The sequence below is a fragment of the Physcomitrium patens genome, chromosome 8, assembly GCF_059467195.1.
Source record: "Physcomitrium patens ecotype Gransden chromosome 8, ASM5946719v1, whole genome shotgun sequence".
Taxonomy (NCBI): Eukaryota; Viridiplantae; Streptophyta; class Bryopsida; order Funariales; family Funariaceae; genus Physcomitrium; species Physcomitrium patens.
In genome coordinates, this window is record NC_143417.1 from 9,800,434 (window position 1) to 9,818,688 (window position 18,255).

The following is an 18,255-nucleotide window of genomic DNA, read 5'->3' on the forward strand; positions in this document are numbered from 1 at the left end:
ATTGTTGTCGTGATATTAGATTGTCCAGCCGCACGGTTCCTACTGTGGCTGGGCGTCGTCATTTTCCGGAATCATCGCACTTCTAGTCTTGACAGGGTGCCAATTTTGCTTCTTTGGGCAATTTCCAACCTTGTGACCTTCTTCTCCACAGTACAAACATAACCCTTCCTCCATACGCCGTTTCTTCTTTGTTAGAGTAAGAGATCGGACACGCGCCGTGTCGATTTGCATGTCTGTTGCCTCTGAATGTGAGTTTAAGCTATTTGCAGACATAGTCACGTCGTAACGAGTCATTTGGTGTCTTGGACGTTGGTCTTGGCGACGCTGGAATAGGCGGTTGTCACACTTTACAGCTTGGCTAATAGCTTCGTTGAGCGTTTGAGGATCAGGAAGAGATAACAGCAAGTCCTTCACATCATCCTTCAAGCCCCAATAAAATTGACTCACCAACGCCTCTTCACCCCAATTAATGTCACTTGCCAATTGTCTGAAATCCGAGGCATAGACTGATGCAGAGCGTGTTCCTTGTCGTAGCGATCGGATCTTTGTTGTAGCCCATCGAACTTTATCATGCTCGCCAAATGCTTCTGCAAACGCCTCCAAGAACGTTTCAAAGTTGCTCAGGATTGGCGATCGCTTCTCGAACAAGGGAGTAAACCAAGACAGAGCTTGTGCTGTAAGCAAGGTTCCAACAAGCCCAACACGCGCTTCCTCCGTCGGATAACGTTCGGGCTGTAAAATTGTTATCAACCTGATTTGGTTGATAAAACCTCGAAACTTGGAACGAGTTCCATCAAACTTATCCGGAAGACTAACTCGAGGCTCTTTTCGTTGTAGGACTACTCGATCTTGTTGAAATGGAGATAGAACTGCTTCTTCTGGCGCAGAAGTTTGAGGCTGATATGCTTTAGATGGCGCTATCCCAGATGCTCCATTGTTATGGAGTCCTACCATGACTCCTTCGATCTCTGTTGTCCTATGTGACAACGAGGCAAGAGCATTTATGATGGCGTCTAGTTTGGATTCCAAACTTTCAGCCATTTTAACGTCTTAACCTTCGGCTAACCTTCAGAAAGAAGAAAAAAGAGTTTTGACAAGAGGACAATATTGGTTCAGAGGAGAGTACTCCGCAACCTCTAAAACGCCTTAAGACTCCAAGATGAGGGGTAATCCACTCTCTCCAAAAAGAATAAGGCTCCAATATTGAGAAAGAAGAGATATCAGTTTAGAGGAGGGTAATCCGCAACCTCTAAAACACTAGAACACCTTCAAGAAGAGGGGTAATCCACTCTCTAACAAGAAGGAACTAGCTCTGATACCAGTGAAAATGCAGTCTCGACAAACTGTCACGGATACAAAATATAGACAAGAAAACTAGACAAGAAGTTCAAGAAGAACTGGATTAATCAGATGAGTACAAGAACAACACCAGAAAGGTGAGCTAGAACTCCAAGAGATGTGTTGTCGAGACTGAAGAACCCTTCAGCCTCGACTCCTATATATACTACTGAATAGGAAGCTTCTCGAGCTACTTCCGCTAACTAGGACGCTTCTCCAACAACTTCTACTAATTAGGAAACTTCTCGAGCAACTTCCTAGAATCTATCAGAATATTCTAGAATCTTCTAAGAGAATCTTTAGGGAATATTCTAAGAATCTTCTAGAACCTTCTAAAGGAATCTTTAGAGAATATTCTAGAAGAATATTCGAAGAATCTTCCAATGTATGTCCATGAGCCTATAAGATAATGTGTTTGGATATCAAGAAGATCATCAAAAGTCATGATGTTGACTTTTTGGAGCATAAGAATGCTTATAAGCACTTGAAAATATGTCTAAGTAGGAATAATGGTATATTTGTGGACATATTTTTAAATTCAAATATATATATATATATATATATATATATATATAACATAAAAACATAAAAATATAAAAATATAAAAACATAAAAAAATATAAAGATAATGAAGATGGTCGAGGTATGAATGAAGATGAAGAGGCATAAAAGATGAAGAAAAAGGTCTCTACAATTCTTAGAACCAATAATAAAGATATTAAAGATATTGATGATGATGAGGAGTACCAATCTTTGAATGAGAAAAGACAAGTTTTAAGTGAGAAGAAGCTTGGAAGAGAGCATAGAGTACAACAAGATGAATCTTCTTCAAATGAAAGGAGATATCCTTTGAGAAAAAGAAGATATCATGGTGAATGGTAGAAGAACCACATCTTTCTTCAAGTAAGTGAAGAATATGCTAATGTTATATTTTTTGTTGATTTTATGAATTTGTGTAATATAATAAAGGCTACAAATGCTATGAAGTAAAAGAAGACCATAGAAAAAGAAGAAAAATCACTCATAGACAATAGAACATGGGAATGGACTCAACTTCTACCAAATTGATCTTCAAATTGATTGTAAGTGAGTGTTTAGAACCAAAAGAGATACAATAGATAAAATTATGAGATATAAGACAAGATTAATTGCCAAAAGTCACTTACAAATTGTTGTTATTGATTTCAATGAGGTATTTGTTTATATGGCCAAATTCACCACCATTAGAACCATTGTGCCAATTGAGGCATTAATGGATTTTGAGATGCATTAAATAGATGTAAAAATAGTTTTTTAAAATAAAAAGTTGGAAGAAGATATTTATATGGATCAAATTTAAGGATTTGTTGAAAAAGACAAACAATACCTTATTTGTAAGTTGAAAATATCCTTGTATAGATTAAAATAATCAGTAAGAATATGATACTAACATATTGATACATTCTTTATGCATAAAAGATTTGTAAGGAGTGAGGCTGATCATTTCTTATATATAATGAAATCAAACGAGTTCATATTGATTATCATCTTCTATGTTGATGATTTAATCATATTGAGTAATACTATAAAAAAAGATATATTGGTTGAAAGCAAAGTTAAAGAAAGAATATGAGATGAGTGATTTGAAAGAGTTCTACTATTATTTAGGAATAGAATTCATAAGAAATTATGGTAACAAGATTATTACAATGAACCAAATCAAGTACATTGAAGAATTATTAAAACAATTCAACATGGATGAGTAGAAGTCCATTAGAATTTGAAGTTGATGAAGTTGAAGATGAAATGAAAGATGTTTCATACAAAGCAACAATAGGCTCAATTATGTATCCAATAGTTGGCATAAGAATAGAACTTGCATATGTGGTAAGTGATGTGAGTCAGCACATGGAAAAAGCTAGACCAATCTATTAGACAACCATTAAGAAGATTATGAGGTACTTGAAAGGCACTTGGAACTTCAAGTTGTTACTTGGACAAAATAATATTACATTACATGGTTATTGTCATGTGGATTGGAGTGTAGATGCAAATGATAGAAGGACAACAATGGCATATGTGTTTTTTGTTGGAATGGGAGCAATTTCATGAAATTGCAAAAAACAACCAACAATGGCAAGGTCGACAATAAAAACAAAATGTATGGTAGTAAGTCATGGTGCAATGGATGCAATTTGGTTAAAACAAGTTTTAGAAGATATTAAACTTATGCAATTAGAAGCAACTTCAATGAAGTATAGTAACCAAAGATGTCTTGCTTTTGTAAAGAATCTAAAGCATCAATCAAGAGCTAAGTTCATTGACATTCAACATTACTCCACAAGAAAAAAAATTGAAATGGAAGTAATTGACATGAAATATTTTACAATGAAAGATATGCTTGCTAATTTGCTAACAAAAGTACAAGTAAAAGATAGGGATTAGAAGCTAAAAAAGATATTATGTTTAAAAGTCTTTAATCAATAGTAAAGTAAGAGTATTAAAGTAGTAATAAGATATTATGTAAAAGATATTAGCTTATATAAGTTGTTAATGGTCAAAGAATAGCAAAATGATGAAGATAAGTTATTAATGTAGTGGCCTAGGATTTTAAGTCGTAGCTAGGTTAAGAAAAATTAAAGATTTAGTTGGATGAAGGAAAGAAGGATGAAGATGGTTATCGATGAAGTTCAAATACAATAGATGCAAATTCCTCCTATAAGTAAAAGGTGTTGGAAGTGAGAGGCATCTCATTCTATACTTCTCTTGTGTGTAAAATTTTTTATTTCTATTTACTTATATCTTGCTTGTTGTATTTCTTTAATATTAAAGTCTAATTATTTAAAGAATATTTTTAATAATAATCAATACAAAGATAAGGTTGTTGTAATATATATATATATATATATATATATATATATATATATATCTAATTTCATCTTAGTTTTTGTTATTGCCACCACAACTTGCCACCAATTCAATATTTTTATTATTTTTTTTTAAAAAAATTAATAAAAAAAAATTGTTCAATCTAATAATTTAAAGGTGTTGAACAAAGAAAATATGATTGATTTGAAATGTTTTGAATGAAGGTAGCAATAGCAATGCCTTCTATCTATATAACTATATGAATATTTACTTATTTATTGTTTACATTTCAAATCTTAATAAGATCAATTGTATACAACTTTTTGAATCTTAGATCATTAAATATTTTTTAGATATGTTTTAATTTGTTGACTTGTGCATTAAATGGATGGGTAATGACAAAATTTGATTGGTGTAGTATCATAATAATGGAATTTTATTCATCTCTCTTAGGTTTATATGAAAAGTTATTTTGCAACATTCAAATACTTTAAAAGCTTATTGGCAAGAATAGACATAATGAAAACCAAGATGTACATGGATAATATTTTAATGTTAGTATCTTATATATTCCTTGGTGCAATTTTTACTTTTTTTATATATAAGTTTTTACAGTAAAGTATAAATTTGAATGCGATGCAATAATTCTAAATGATTTATAATATTTTCACTACTTATCAATATTGATTTTTGTAATTTTGGAGGTTTTATGATTTCTGGAATAGAAATTTGATTCAATTCGCTAAAGAGGTTATAAATGACCAGAATAATGTTGTAGTACTGGAATTTAGGAAGGTTTACAATAAAATTTATAATAATGTTATAACCTGGTTTTGATGAAATCATCAATAGGTGCTTGAATTTTTTTTGCTTTTAGTAAGAAATATCTATTTTTTTAATTTAATAATCATATGAAAAATATGTTTTTATAAATTATGATTAGTAAATATTTCCTTATTGATTGAAATTCTAGGATTTTTTTTCTTGCACATCTAACAATAAATAAAAGTATGATTTTAATTTTTTTGATAGTAATAGTCTATGATTAATATTTTATACATAGACTTAGGTTTGCTTGTATCTGAATATGTAATTTTTTAATTTAATTTCTTAAATTCTTTCTTGTTTTAGATTGATTAAAAGCTTTATTTTATGTCTTGGTTCTTTATTTTTTTTTTTCTTTTGTCAAAATTTATAGGAGTTTTTTTCAATTCTAAGTATATGCACTTTAATTTTATACAAGACTAAATGATATTGCTTATTATCAACTAATGTAATATTACAAAGGAATATTTTTAGCATTTACATCAACATCAATCTAATCTGGATATGATTTTTTTTTTTTATTAAATTACACAATAGTTGTTTTATTATTTAATTGTTTTATGCTATTTACTGTATATATATATATATCACATTCTCTTTTCATCAAATAAAATATTATCAATGAATCTTATTTTATTTTTTTTAATTCATTCTTCTACTTATTAAAAAAAAAATATTTTGTTATTTTTTAAACACCACGTCAAAATATTTTATATAGTCCAATTTGGTATTTAATTAAACCAAAATAATATCTATTTAAATTATTTGATGATCATCTAATCATTATTTTAGTTTTGATTTTTAAGTTTTTATTTCTTTTTAATTAATTTTTTCCACAATTTCAAAGGTGTTTCTAAAGAATTAATAATATTTATATCTTGTAGGATATAAAATCGTTCACATGTTTTTACATGCAACAAAAAATTATTTTTCTTCTTCCTTAAAGTTGGTGTAATAAACCCCTTTTTAAAATGTTTTAAGAAACCAATTATCAGAAATAAAAAAGTATAAAAAACAAAACTTAAGACATTTAATAACAAAACAAAACAAAAAACATATATTACTATTGGTGCATATCTTTTTATTTTTATTAAAGAATGAAAACCCATGTTATAGAACATTCATACTTTGCTAAACATAAGTTGATCACTTCCAAACTCTTAATCCACTAATATTTCGTTGTATTAGGAAGGAACATGATCCAATATACTAATAAATTCTCCTCAAAAAAAGTTCTTCAATCCATTGTCTTCTTCCACTACCCTTCACACAAGAAAAACAACACTATAAAATATCTATTCATACCAAAGATATTAAAAAAAAACAATACCCAAGCCTAGCTTCTTTTTCTCTCCATTTCTTCGTGAATATATTATTCGCCATTACTAAATAATTTACTAAACAACGCTTGGGGCAGGGGCAGAAGGGGAAGAAATTTCGTGCTGCCCGGATCAGAGCTCGCTCGTTCCACCACTACGACTACTTCGGAGCGGGGAGGGGGAGTCACTCTCTCGTATTTATATTATTAAATGTGGTAATTCGCGAACAGGAAGAAGAAGAAGAAGAAGAACTGAATCACATCGATGTGAGTTGCAGGAATCCCTTCTTTACTTATCAGAGATCGCACCACACCACAGCATCTGTTAAGCCGTGTTTCCATCACATGTAGTTAGTTACGTGACCTTAATTAGGTTTTACAACACCCTGTATCAATTGTGATTTGTGAGCGTAGGTAGAGCTTCTGCTGCGAGGGTGATCGTTCGGGTGGAGCTTGAGAGGTTTTGTGATTTGATTTTATTGTTTTCGTGGCCACAAAGGTTTGACGCGCTATTCCCTGGACGATCGTTGCATGGTGCATTGGTGTGAGTTTTTGCGAAGGAGGAGTTGAAGTCGTAAGCTGATGGCAAGTCGGTGAAGGGCAAGTCGCTAGTGGCAAGAATAATGGCGTTTCACACGGCTTGCCTGTTTACGTGGTGAGTGTCCACCGCGCTTTGATTGAATTTTCGCGTGGGAGCGTAGGACTGTGTGGTTAGGTTAGGTTTGTCGATGTTTCTTAGGTCCATGTAATGAGGAAACGAGTTGCGAACAGTGGCTTTGTGTGGACAGGATGTAATGCATACCTAGGATCGGTTGCCGTTTCGACAATTTTTCATAGTTTCGTAGTGACGGTCTCTCGCATTGTTGTTTTTAGGCTTCAGTAATGAGGCATGTTTTGTAGTGGATAATCGAATGTTTTTTTTTTTTTTTTTTTTTTTTTTTTTTTTTTTTTTTTGTTAATTATAGATGTGGTTTATTCTGTTTTGATACAACATACAATTGAACGAGTTTTTATAATGCGCGGTGGAAAAGCAATTAGTAACTAGCAGATATCATCTTTGTAAAAGGCTCTGCAACATGATAAGAATTTCCAACACGAGTAGCCGTTTTTGTTGCTTCGTCTGTGTTGCAGTCGAAAAATATGTTACTGCACTTTGGGGACGCCGGCGCCGCTGCGGGCACAGAGCGGTCAGAATGAGTTTCTGCGAAGAACAGCAGCCCTGCAGAAGCTTGTCTCAAATCCTCGTCTTATGCTTGGCGGAGGTCCGGAGTACGTTGAAATTACGGTTCCACCCTTGCCCAACCAACCTAAGAAGAACTTAGAGGAGCCAACGATTGAGCAACTTGATGATAGTGGGGATGATGGCGTAACTAAACGCGCTGGCACTCGTAGAAAGGCGACATTTTCCATAGTTGGTCCGGCAGACTCTTCTATAAAAGGCAGCCACAGTAAGAAGCTTGAAGCTGCTAAGTATGCATCGCGACAGGTACGCTCTTACTTTCACAATTCAAATTGTGTGAAAGGTACTGTCGCTGTGTTGAGGCTTAAGCGGGCCTATTTTTATTTATTTTAAAAACTGATTTTCAACTCCACTTGTGTTCAAATATGTTTGATTCTTATGGCGTTATTTATGCGTAACACCTCCTTACTTTCAAGTCGTCCTCACAAATTTATCCTGACAACAAGTGCGGCAGCATGCATCTAGAGAGGCATCAGCCAATGGTTGGGCGGACCGAGAACGGGCTGGAATGCCAGTACGTGGTGGCTCAGATGAAGAATTCAATGAGGAGGGGCATTTCGAGTCATTGTTCCCACAGGTTGTGTGTGGACTTTGCGGTTGTGGTGAAGCTATTGGCAGTGATAAGGCAGGGCGCATGTTATCATGCCAGGCATGTAGGAAACAATATCACCGCAAATGCACTAAGTATTGGGCTGAACATAGGGGTGAGCCGTGTGTTGTTTGTAGAATCGTTCTAGTAATATACGCCATTTTCGAAACGCTCTTAAGCGATAAATATAGAGTTATTATCCTTGTGTATTTATCCTCACACATTTAGTATTTTTCGTTTAGAGTTATCCTTTTAGAGGATCCATAATTTGTTCTTTGTGTGGTTTGGCTGTCAGATCTATTCAACTGGGCTTCATGGATGTGTGGTTCCTGTCGCGTCTGTGAGGTGAGCATGGAGACTGGCTTTTGGATATTGTGAACGGGGTAAATAACTGTTATTGTGGCGTTTTTACGTTTTTACGTTCTACATCCGTTGACTGTTGGTTATTTGTTCTTGGCCACATTCTTGCGAGGTGAAATCATTATGCTCTGTCCTTACTTAGTATCATTTTTTTTTTTTTATGAAATGTGGTTGCTAGTTATCTTGCAATTTGTCTTGATAAACCCTGCGGGTTTGTTCGCGATCAACCCTTTCCGCAGGTTTGTTTGCGATCAGGAGACTCAAACAAGTTAATGTTCTGTAAGAGATGTGATCATGCATACCATTCCAGTTGCTTGCACCCTCCTCTCAAGGTATTATGGTGCGAAAAACTTCTCGATCTTTCTTTGTATTTATATCTTTGTTACTAAAAACAACTAAATCGCTCTAGGAAAGCAAGAGTACGTTTGCTCTAATGCTGAGTTATCTTCCTCGCTTCACATTATGAATGGTATTCTACTCAAGCTGTCAAGGTATGATTTTAATCTCATTCTCACTCACATTGGTGATTGCAGCATGTCCCAAAAGGGCCCTTTGTTTGCCCCAAACATGTCCGATGCACAAGTTGCAACACCACCGTGCCTGGAGGCGGCGTGAGTTCTAAGTGAGCTATTAATTAGATTTCTCACACGCTCTTTCTAGCACTCGCATTATGAAGTAGCTCAGAGCTCATAGATTTTCCCATAGGTGTTACCTCAACATGAATTGGACGTCCTAGGCAGAATGCTCACTTCTGATTCTGATAATCGAGTGTGTTCTCCATAGCATGGTTTACTACTGTGGTATGGAGCATTGCACCATTTTTAGAACCTCATTTGGCTGGCTTGTGATGTGCCAGGTGGTTCTTGTCTTATTCCTTATGCGATGCATGTGGAAGACTCTTTACAAGAGGAAAATATTGCCCGATTTGCTTAAAGGTGAGCTTCTCAATGAAGCTCTCTGGCCAACCTCTTAGGTGGGCCTTGAGTGAGAATAAGTTCAGTGTTTGGCAGGCTCTGCTTTCCGAGTGCTAATGAGACGATAGTTTAATTTTTTGACGTCTTCGTGATTGTTAATTGTGTACTGTTTTGTTTGCTAACTTTCTGTCCAGATGAAACCTTTTCTTGGCAATATCTGTGTGATATTCCGTTGTACTCTTACTTACCCTGCACCCGCATGGAAGAGAAAAGAGAATAGTTAGTACTTAGGTTCTTACTTTTATCACTTCTTATGTGCTACAGCAATGGGCACATGACACCAAAATTGTGAGACTAATCGTGTTTGTGCATGGCTTATGGTACACGCATCAGCAAAAATGTCTCTGATACTCATTATAAACTGATTATGACGGTGTACTTTCTGTGAACAGGTTTACCGGGATTCAGAACCAGCACCTATGGTCTGTTGTGATGTTTGTGAACATTGGGTACACTGTGAGTGTGATGGGATCAGGTGAAATATTCTCTTTTTGTGCTTTACTTAATCTATTTCACTTATCACTATGACTAGCATTAGAACTGGTTTGCCTGGTGATTTTCAATCTAAGCTGTTATGTTATTATGAAGACAATAGGAATGCATTGCCAAGGGGCCATCACATCATATCTCTAAAAGTATTTGGTGTGGATCGTCGTAACTTTCCATCAAGCGAGTAGTGTCAACTGTTATTGTTATTATCCTGTTGGTGGCTCTTAGAATTTGAGTGTGGCCTTTGTAAAGGCCAGCATATGTAGGTGCTGGATCCAAACAAATAATTATCCTTGCTTTTGTATGCTGACAGTGATGAAAAGTACCAAGAATTTCAAGTGAATTCTCAACTTCGTTACAAATGTGCTTCTTGTCGGGGTGAATGTTACAAGGTTTGTTCTCTCTGTCTAATATGTTCGGCCTTACTAGAAGATATAACCAAATCATCATTACTAGACATTAGCTTTTGTCAAAATACTTTGATAAAAATCTGTTTAATTGCATATGCTATCATGTGAATCATGCTTATTTGTTTTTTTACCTGCAAAGACGTGGATGTTATAACTTTTAATTTATAATTATAAACGTTTAGGTCGCAGATTTAGACGATGCTGCAGTAGAGATTTGGAGAAGAAAGGATATCAGAGATGCTACACAAATAGCAGAAATTCGAGCTGCTGCAGGTTTACCGTCTCCAGAGGAAATATTGAAGGCTTATCCATCTTCTGACGAAGAGGATCGTGAGCGTGATAGTAGTGAAGTAGAAGAAGCTTCGAAAAGATCAGCCAAGAAGAAAGTAAAGAAGGCGCCACTTGGAACTGAGAGTCTGACTAAGAACAATAAAACGCCAAAAAGGGCAGCAATCAAAGATGGCTCAAAACCCAAGAGTACACCAAGTAAAGTGGATGGAGTGTCTGACAAACCGATCCTTACTCTGTCAGCTGTAGATTCAAAAAAAACCACTATCCTCACGAAGAAGTTCAAGAAGGGTTCCACTAGTAAGATGTTGATTCTTCTCAAATACTAGAGGCTGGCGTTTTTTATGACTTGGAGCTCGAGATTGTTTCTTCCTCGTCTGCCTGGAGTGGTGGTTCTTGATCAATTAATGAGCTCACATTGGAGTGTTTTGGCGTAGGTGGAGATGGACTAGAGAAGACACTCCCAAACAAAGATCTTGTGTCCACCTTAAGTGCTGAGGACAAGGACGCAGATGAGATGAAGAAAATGGTTCCTCCCCCTGATGTTCACATTGGGTTGGAGTCTCTCAAAGATAAGAAGAGGAAGAGCGACAGTTCAAAGGAGAAAAGCTCCTCCACCAAAAGGAGACGGAGTTCAAAAGCTGGTGATCTGGACAGTGCCAAGAATCTTACTATACAGGATGATTCAGGGAAGGCTAAGAAGGTGAAAATATCAAATGGTCAAGAGGTCGCTGGTAGAGAAGATAAAAGCGAAGTTCCAACTACTAGCACCGAGATACCTTTGGCGCAAGAAGGTTTTCATGTATTTAATGGCAAGAGTACAAGAGAACGCGCATCTATCAAAGTGGCAAGGATAGAGGCCGACCTCGATTCAAAGTTGGCAAGGATTGAAGGTACTCGAATGCATACCAAGCGTGCATCTTGCCGTTTTAGCCTTTCCATGACCTTAGTAAATGTAAACCTTCGCAATGTGCGGGAGTAAAGAATTCTCATAATAGATAAAGAGTCACAACAATCGTATAGAGTTGTAAGTTTGTAACACTTATTGAGAACAGTTAATTACATAAGAAAACATGGGATTAAAGATTACAACATGAAGGAACCAAACTTCTTAGTCATCACTGTATTTGCAAACCAAAATCACGTTTGTTTGTATATACTATATCTAATTAAAACTAAAAAAGAAAAAAAAAAATGAAGTTGTATGTATATTGCTACTGTAGATTGCTACTGTATGTTGAAAGGTATCGCTTATACTAAGAAATTTAACGAAAGAGGGTTTTGGAATTGATAACTCATCAGATAAAGTTTGACTAGTGCCATCTTGACTACTCCTTGTTCCACATTAATATAAGATTTGGGATGAGTTCATTGAAAATTCATGTAGTTTAAATATGATGATGTTTGAGTAATTGGTTTTTAGAGGAAAGCACGAAAGCGATGTTATCCAATATTTTAATATCTAAAAGCGATTAATCTGCTCTAAATATTTCCATGCGACATGAATATGGCTGTCATATACCACTCATATGGATACATATAACATTATATTTTAATAATTATTATTTTATCTCTTAAATGTTATACAGAAAATTACAAACAAGTTGTTGATTCTACTATTGCTCTAAAAAAATGAATTATTTGATAACAAGGTGTGGAATCTGACAACTTATTGTAGTTTTGTTTGAAATTTTTATTGACTGAAATTTAAGGGGGGCTAGAGGATCAACATTCATAACTTTTACATTTAACATATGCAAAAAGGAGACTAGCATGCGTCTGGCACGTGTGGAGGTGTCTTTGTTTAGTAGAACCTTCACAAATAAGTTCTTGGTTTTAACTTACAATGGGGTCATGGTGGTTATGCTTAGAAGCAGCCAGCAGGCTGGAGCCTCAACTTGAAGTTGGTGCTACAGATAACTCTGAGGATGCTCAAGAGTCTCAACCAGGCCAATGTGGGTTCAACTTGCATTACTTCACAAATTTCATCTCTCTTTTTTATTCTTTTATTGATTTAAAAAGTAATTTTCAGTTTTGGTTGTAGCAAATGTCGCTGTATAGTCGTTTAGCTCTTATTAATTTTTTGAATATTGCATTGTGAATCAACAGGTAGTTCTCCATTGCATTGGGTTGGACACTCTGATAGTGTCCGGAGGCGGCGTATACCAAGCTCTAAATATCGTGATATGGACACTAGTGCGTGGCGTCATGGACGCATGAATAAGGATCTTTCCTCTGCACAAAATCCTGTACCAGAGATTGCTCAAACTTCTAACAAAGTGCAAACTTCTGAAGGTAACACACTCGCTCAAATCATTTCATCTGTTCCCGGTATTACAGATGCAATTTGAATTATCTTTATGATCTCTTTAAATGTGTACAGGTTTTTTTGTGTAAAGAACATGGAAAATCCTCGGGCTTAAGTTTAATGTAAGAGTCGTCATTGCTCAACATTGCAATATGGGCTCTCTTTTGTTCGTCAAATTCTTCCTCACAATTCAATAATACCGTCTACAGATTTTCAAACAGTGCACCAAGAAAAGTCACGTGATGTAGAAGACAATATTGATAATGATGATCTTTCAGAGGCTCCTCGAAAGCGACTTAAAGTGACGGATTTACCAGAGAAGAAGTCAGAAGGTTTGCTCTTGCATAGCTCTCCAGGAAGTGATAGTCCCGTTACAAGGCGTTTACGATTAAAAATTAAGAAACAACCTGCTAGGGAGGTTGTCATACCTACAACAAGCAAAGATAACAAGGCAAGTGAACATGATGGAGAGTTAGCAATAAAGGCCCATCAGACTTCGAAGAAAAAGCGCACTGCAACACCACAAAGAAATGCCGAAGGTTCCACACAAAGGCGACTTGCGATTGGAGATGCCACCGATGACGACAGTTGGATTTTACAACGTCTAGGCACAGATGCAATTTCAAAGCGTGTTGAAGTTTTTTGGCCCATTGACAATATTTGGTATGTGTTTTTACATGGTTAGATTTTGGTTTAGATGTTTAAATCATCAAGTGTTGGTATCTTGATGCATGCTTAGCTAGTTCAAGGTTTAGATCTAGTGCGTCATTGTTCATTGTCGCATAGAAAGGTTATAATTTTATTTCCATTCTCGCCCAACAGTACTGGCACCATTTTTTCTACACTAAATTTATTCTAATTAGTCAACACATTATTTGTTTGAGTTTTTCAGGTACAAAGGTACCATAGTGGCTGTATTTTCTACACAATTCTGTGTGGACTATGATGATGGTGATCAAGAAACTCTTGAATTCGGCAAAGAGAAAGTTCGGTTGCTCTCCACTACTAAAAAAATAGCTAGTTAGGTTTGTCTTAGTTTTTGGATAGACCCCATTGATACAAAACTTTAGAGTAGCTGCATAAAATAAATTTGTTTGCAAATGACTTTTAAGATTTTGTTGTAAGATTGGGAGCTTGCTAATTGGGAACACTTGGTTTTCTATCATTGACAATGCAAATATATCTTAACTAATTGTTAAAACTCAAAATATTTCTAATCCCACTTCAAGCCTAGATTGTTATGATTTGATTATTATAATTTGAGTTTTATATTTGTAGTTTGTATTGTTTTAATTTAAATATGTATACAAGTGCCAATTAATAGCTTCAAAACAAACATACAAAACAATTTCAGCAAAGTTGAGATTTTTTTTAAATGGAATTTAATTTAATTTACTTGTTTAGGAGAATTTGAATAATTTTTTATTTATTTAAATTGAATGAACAATCAACCTAATTCATTAATTGTTATATGGATTTATATTTTTAATATTTTTTTAACAAATTTCAAAGTTTGAGTTATAGTCATTATATATATATATATATATATATATATATATACATATACTTAAATTCCTTTACAAATGTGATTTTTTATTGCTTATTGTCATGTGTTTCATATATAAAATAATTACATGTTCTTAAACAACTTTTAATTATTATATTAGATGTTGAGGTGCAACAACAATATTGAGTAAAACAAGTAAAACTAGCAAAAATTAAATCTAATAAAACCCTTAATTATAAATACTATAATTTTTTTTAAACCAATAGATCTAGAGTATTTCGATTACCAAAAATAAAGTCCATAGCAACTAAATATACCACCTAGCATTACTTTATTTTTAAAAAATACAATTTATTTTTTAAATTATATAAATTGAATCATGCAAAGGAGATGCTAGGCTTCAATCAAAAAACATTAATCTTTTGAAAATGGTCCTTAAAATATATTTGATAAGAAGCAAACTTAAGCCAATCTTCAAAATAATCTCAAATTCTACACTTGCATGCAAGTGGGTTACCATTTTGTACATTCATTCACCTCTTAAAATGCCAAAAATGACAGTGTCAACTCCAAAATTTGGTCATATATCCTTCAACTAATAAAAAAGAAATCAATCATCAACTTTTGCACATTTTCTTCAACTAAGTACAAGTGAATTTGTCAATTTGTACCATTCTTCAACATCAATCTTGAAAACATTAACCAATTTATTATCAAACAGAAAGAAAAAGAAAAAGAAAAAGAAAAAAAATACAATTCAATTCAATTCAATTCAATGTGGTGCAAATTTTTGCAATGAAGATATTGAAAAAAAACTCATTAAGACCAAGACTTTCAACAAGAACAGCCATGGCTGTATATATATATATATATATATACACCCCCACACACATATTTCTCCCATTGCAAAAACACGTGCACAAGCGCCCGCACATAAACAAACATGTGCCCTATTGTACAGTGCTTGTCAATCAGCACCTGAATTGGGTCTGTATGATTTTTCACAATTAGGGTTTGTGGATTTCTGTTGAGTTTCTCAGGTATGTGAAGGTTGCTGCTCCATATTCTTTCTTTTGCCGAATTCTTTTTCAGTTTCTCGCAGAGGTTTTGAATGAATTTGTGGGTTTTTCGTGTTGTGGGTATTTTGATTGAGAATGGGTGTTGTAGAAGGAGTGTTGGTTAAGCAGATACTTGTAAACACAAATCTCTCTTGTGATTGTTGCACTGTCCACTTACGATTGGGTCTCTGATTCTGTGTCAATTGTGACGATACAATTGGAATGTGGAGGGATTAGACTGACTATGGTTTGCTAGTGTAGGCAATGGCAGCTCTGGTACCCGCCTCCGGGAAGCCGATACTATCATTTGGAGACATGTTACGAGATCTATCAGATCGGCGGCCTGCGCCACCGCCAGACGCTGAGGAGCCTGATTCTCCAACTACGATTAAGCGGAAAAAAATCGCACAGTTACGACGGTTGTTCTATTTGAGTGATCCCCTGTTGTCAACCAAGGCGGGGTCTCCATCTAGGGGATTAGGTACTCCTATGATCCTTTTTCTGCTTTAGATAAAATGATGTCTTCGTTTATTTTCCTTGTTGTTATTTGTGGGTTTTAACAATGTTTTTCCTTGTTGTTATTTGTGGGTTTCATCGAGGATTTCTTAATTTCTTATAGGTCTCACCATTTGCAATCACTTTCAAGGACAGCAAAGTGTTTCCAGAATTGAATGGTTAGGACTAAAGTTTTGCAGTTTGGTAACAATTGATTTAAGTTTTCTCGTGTCACTCAACAAGTTGACAAAAAACAGTGTTGTCGCCTTCTAATCTCACCAATATGCTTTAGAGACACTTGACTCGTACAAGAATAAACGTTGTATGAGTTTGTGTGTCTTGCGCCACTTCTCCCTGTAATTCTTCAAATGTTGTGTGGCCTTCAGGCACGGGCTCGACTCAGTTCGAAAATCTTAATCTGGTGGATGCCTTTGAGGTCAACTTGTTTCCTTAACTACTGCTCAGATGCACTCTTTCTTGTTGCAGAGTCTGTCGCTCAGAGTGTTATTAATTTGTAAAGGTTTTGCAAGAGTAGTATTTTTTTGACCTTGGATAGCTTTTTCTATGACATTGTGATTGTCTAAAATGAAGTCATTGGTGTACATGTGGACAAATATTACTCGCTTGGTACACGCAATTGGAGTATGACGTGTTTTGAGACCAGAGATCGCCATGGGGTTATTAATTCATCCTTCTTCTTCCTTGTGCAGAAAGCTTACGCTGATCTGATTAAGGCACTGTCTGAAGGAGGAAATGAGTGGATTGGCTTCTCCGAACAGGTGCACGCACATGAACTAACGGATTGTATGTTGTGATTTAGGTGCTGTTTTCTGTAAATCAATGTTTCTTAGAAATATGAATTTTGTTTTGAGTAAGACATTTTCTTAACCTGAGCGTGTTTTTCTGCCACTCTATCTTACTATACTTGGTTCGCACAAATTGGTGCCACGGTTATCGTACCAAGGATGATGAGGTATGGCGGGACGCAGAGCCTCCTACGTTACACATTGTGAGCTGTTGGTTTTTCTTGATAACACATTATTTGCCGCACTTGATAAATTCTTATGTGAATCGTTCATGAATCTGATGAGTGTTTTTTTATCGGTGAATATTGTTCCAGTTGAGCAATGTGCTTCAAACAGCGAACCAGTTGATTTCAACCGCCCAAAAGGAAACTAGGCCATTGGTGGATCGTATTCGATCGCTACAAGCACTTGTGGAGAGGGGGCAATCGGCACTTGCCATTGCAGAGACGCGCATGTCTCAAACCTCACATTCATGATGTAGAATCAACAGCAGACCAGATGCAGTTATTTGTGCTCCCATCGAAATCTACTTTGTTTCTGGAAGAGGTTGTCAAGTTGTAATGTACCTAGTACACTGTGCAGTTAACTCAGGAAAGGTACAATATGCCTGGCCCAGGTTTAATGCAAAGCACCAAATTTGAGTGTGTCAAGGAAGGCACCTTCGGGCCCTTTTTAGCAGTGTTTTAACATTCTGAAAGGCTAAACCTTAACGCTAAAGCTATGTAAATACTTCCATTGAAGGGGTCATGGTTCCATTACTGAGGCTATATTTACACCAGTATTCCTTCTGGGTTAACCAAGGAATGTTTCTGCTGCCAAAAGCCCCCTTGTATAACTTCGAATCTTTCGGTTCATGACTCGCAATTGTACATAATCTTGTGGTCAATACTGAGATAGGGATTTGTGATTCTCGATTTGTCTACGTACATTTACATTGAATTCTTCTAGAATGATATGAGAGGACAAGATTTCCACCGCGAAGTCCCTTTCTTCTGTAGTCCTTCAGTTGATGTGCTCCGAGAATGTTGTACTCTAGTGACTGGACTGGTGGGATGAACTGATTCTCACACCATAGTGGCACCTATATCTACCTTCAAGTAGAATATCTACCAGTATCGTTCTTCAAATTTTGTGCCCTTGGTTTGAATGAATCAACTTGGTCCGATGTGTTCTTTTCAATTTTTTTGTCCAAGTTGTAGTGTAGGATCTATAGAGAGGTATAGGAATCTGTGCCAGATAGTTCACTGAAACTGGGCCCAAGCGACCCAACCACAGGTCCCACTAATAGATTTCATGCACACACTCTATAAGTTCTCTTTCTGTTTACGGAACTGCTAGTTTCAATTTTCAAGAGTTGCAACTATAATTCAGCAAAAGTTCAACTTGTGCCACGTGTCTTGGTT

At 35.5% G+C, this 18,255-nt stretch overlaps 2 protein-coding genes across 9 annotated transcripts; both read left to right on the forward strand.

The window, feature by feature from the left end:
• Positions 1-6,508: 6,508 nt before the first annotated feature.
• LOC112286113 (uncharacterized) lies at positions 6,509-14,214 on the forward strand. Of its 5 annotated transcripts, none has more exons than XM_024527711.3 (16): positions 6,509-6,595; positions 6,828-6,983; positions 7,460-7,814; positions 8,023-8,272; positions 8,453-8,502; positions 8,757-8,849; positions 9,051-9,139; positions 9,374-9,452; positions 9,884-9,966; positions 10,294-10,372; positions 10,573-10,978; positions 11,116-11,571; positions 12,550-12,633; positions 12,788-12,973; positions 13,196-13,649; positions 13,879-14,214. In XM_024527711.3, exons 2-16 carry the CDS (start codon positions 6,952-6,954, stop codon positions 14,009-14,011), a joined length of 2,829 nt encoding a protein of 942 aa, XP_024383479.1. In that variant the 5' UTR covers positions 6,509-6,595; positions 6,828-6,951; the 3' UTR covers positions 14,012-14,214. The 5 variants fall into 5 exon arrangements, with proteins under 5 accessions (XP_024383479.1, XP_024383482.1, XP_024383478.1 ...); XM_024527714.3 differs by having other exon boundaries at positions 6,531-6,595; positions 8,015-8,272; XM_024527710.3 differs by lacking the exon at positions 6,509-6,595 and having other exon boundaries at positions 6,608-6,983.
• A 1,155-nt stretch (positions 14,215-15,369) lies between these two features.
• LOC112285303 (uncharacterized) lies at positions 15,370-17,709 on the forward strand. Of its 4 annotated transcripts, XM_073535999.1 has the most exons (6): positions 15,553-15,686; positions 15,813-16,032; positions 16,433-16,482; positions 16,757-16,825; positions 17,036-17,055; positions 17,167-17,307. In XM_073535999.1, the coding sequence occupies exons 1-6, from the start codon at positions 15,648-15,650 to the stop codon at positions 17,168-17,170; spliced, it is 402 nt and encodes a 133-aa protein (XP_073392100.1). In that variant the 5' UTR covers positions 15,553-15,647; the 3' UTR covers positions 17,171-17,307. The 4 variants fall into 4 exon arrangements, with proteins under 4 accessions (XP_073392099.1, XP_073392100.1, XP_073392101.1 ...); XM_073535998.2 differs by lacking the exons at positions 15,553-15,686; positions 17,036-17,055 and adding an exon at positions 15,370-15,533 and having other exon boundaries at positions 17,167-17,709; XM_073536000.2 differs by lacking the exon at positions 17,036-17,055 and having other exon boundaries at positions 15,560-15,686; positions 17,189-17,709.
• Positions 17,710-18,255: the final 546 nt, after the last annotated feature.

Coding starts and splice junctions, on each gene's coding strand:
- LOC112286113 (XM_024527711.3), top strand. CDS start 6,952: ATGGCGTTTCACACGGCTTGCCTGTTTACGTG. Junction 10,979..11,115: donor GTTCAAGAAGGGTTCCACTA/GTAAGATGTTGA, acceptor GTTTTGGCGTAG/GTGGAGATGGACTAGAGAAG. Junction 12,634..12,787: donor AGAGTCTCAACCAGGCCAAT/GTGGGTTCAACT, acceptor GTGAATCAACAG/GTAGTTCTCCATTGCATTGG.
- LOC112285303 (XM_073535997.2), top strand. CDS start 15,648: ATGGGTGTTGTAGAAGGAGTGTTGGTTAAGCAGATACTT. Junction 16,483..16,756: donor ATCTGGTGGATGCCTTTGAG/GTCAACTTGTTT, acceptor TTCCTTGTGCAG/AAAGCTTACGCTGATCTGAT. Junction 16,826..17,166: donor GGATTGGCTTCTCCGAACAG/GTGCACGCACAT, acceptor ATATTGTTCCAG/TTGAGCAATGTGCTTCAAAC.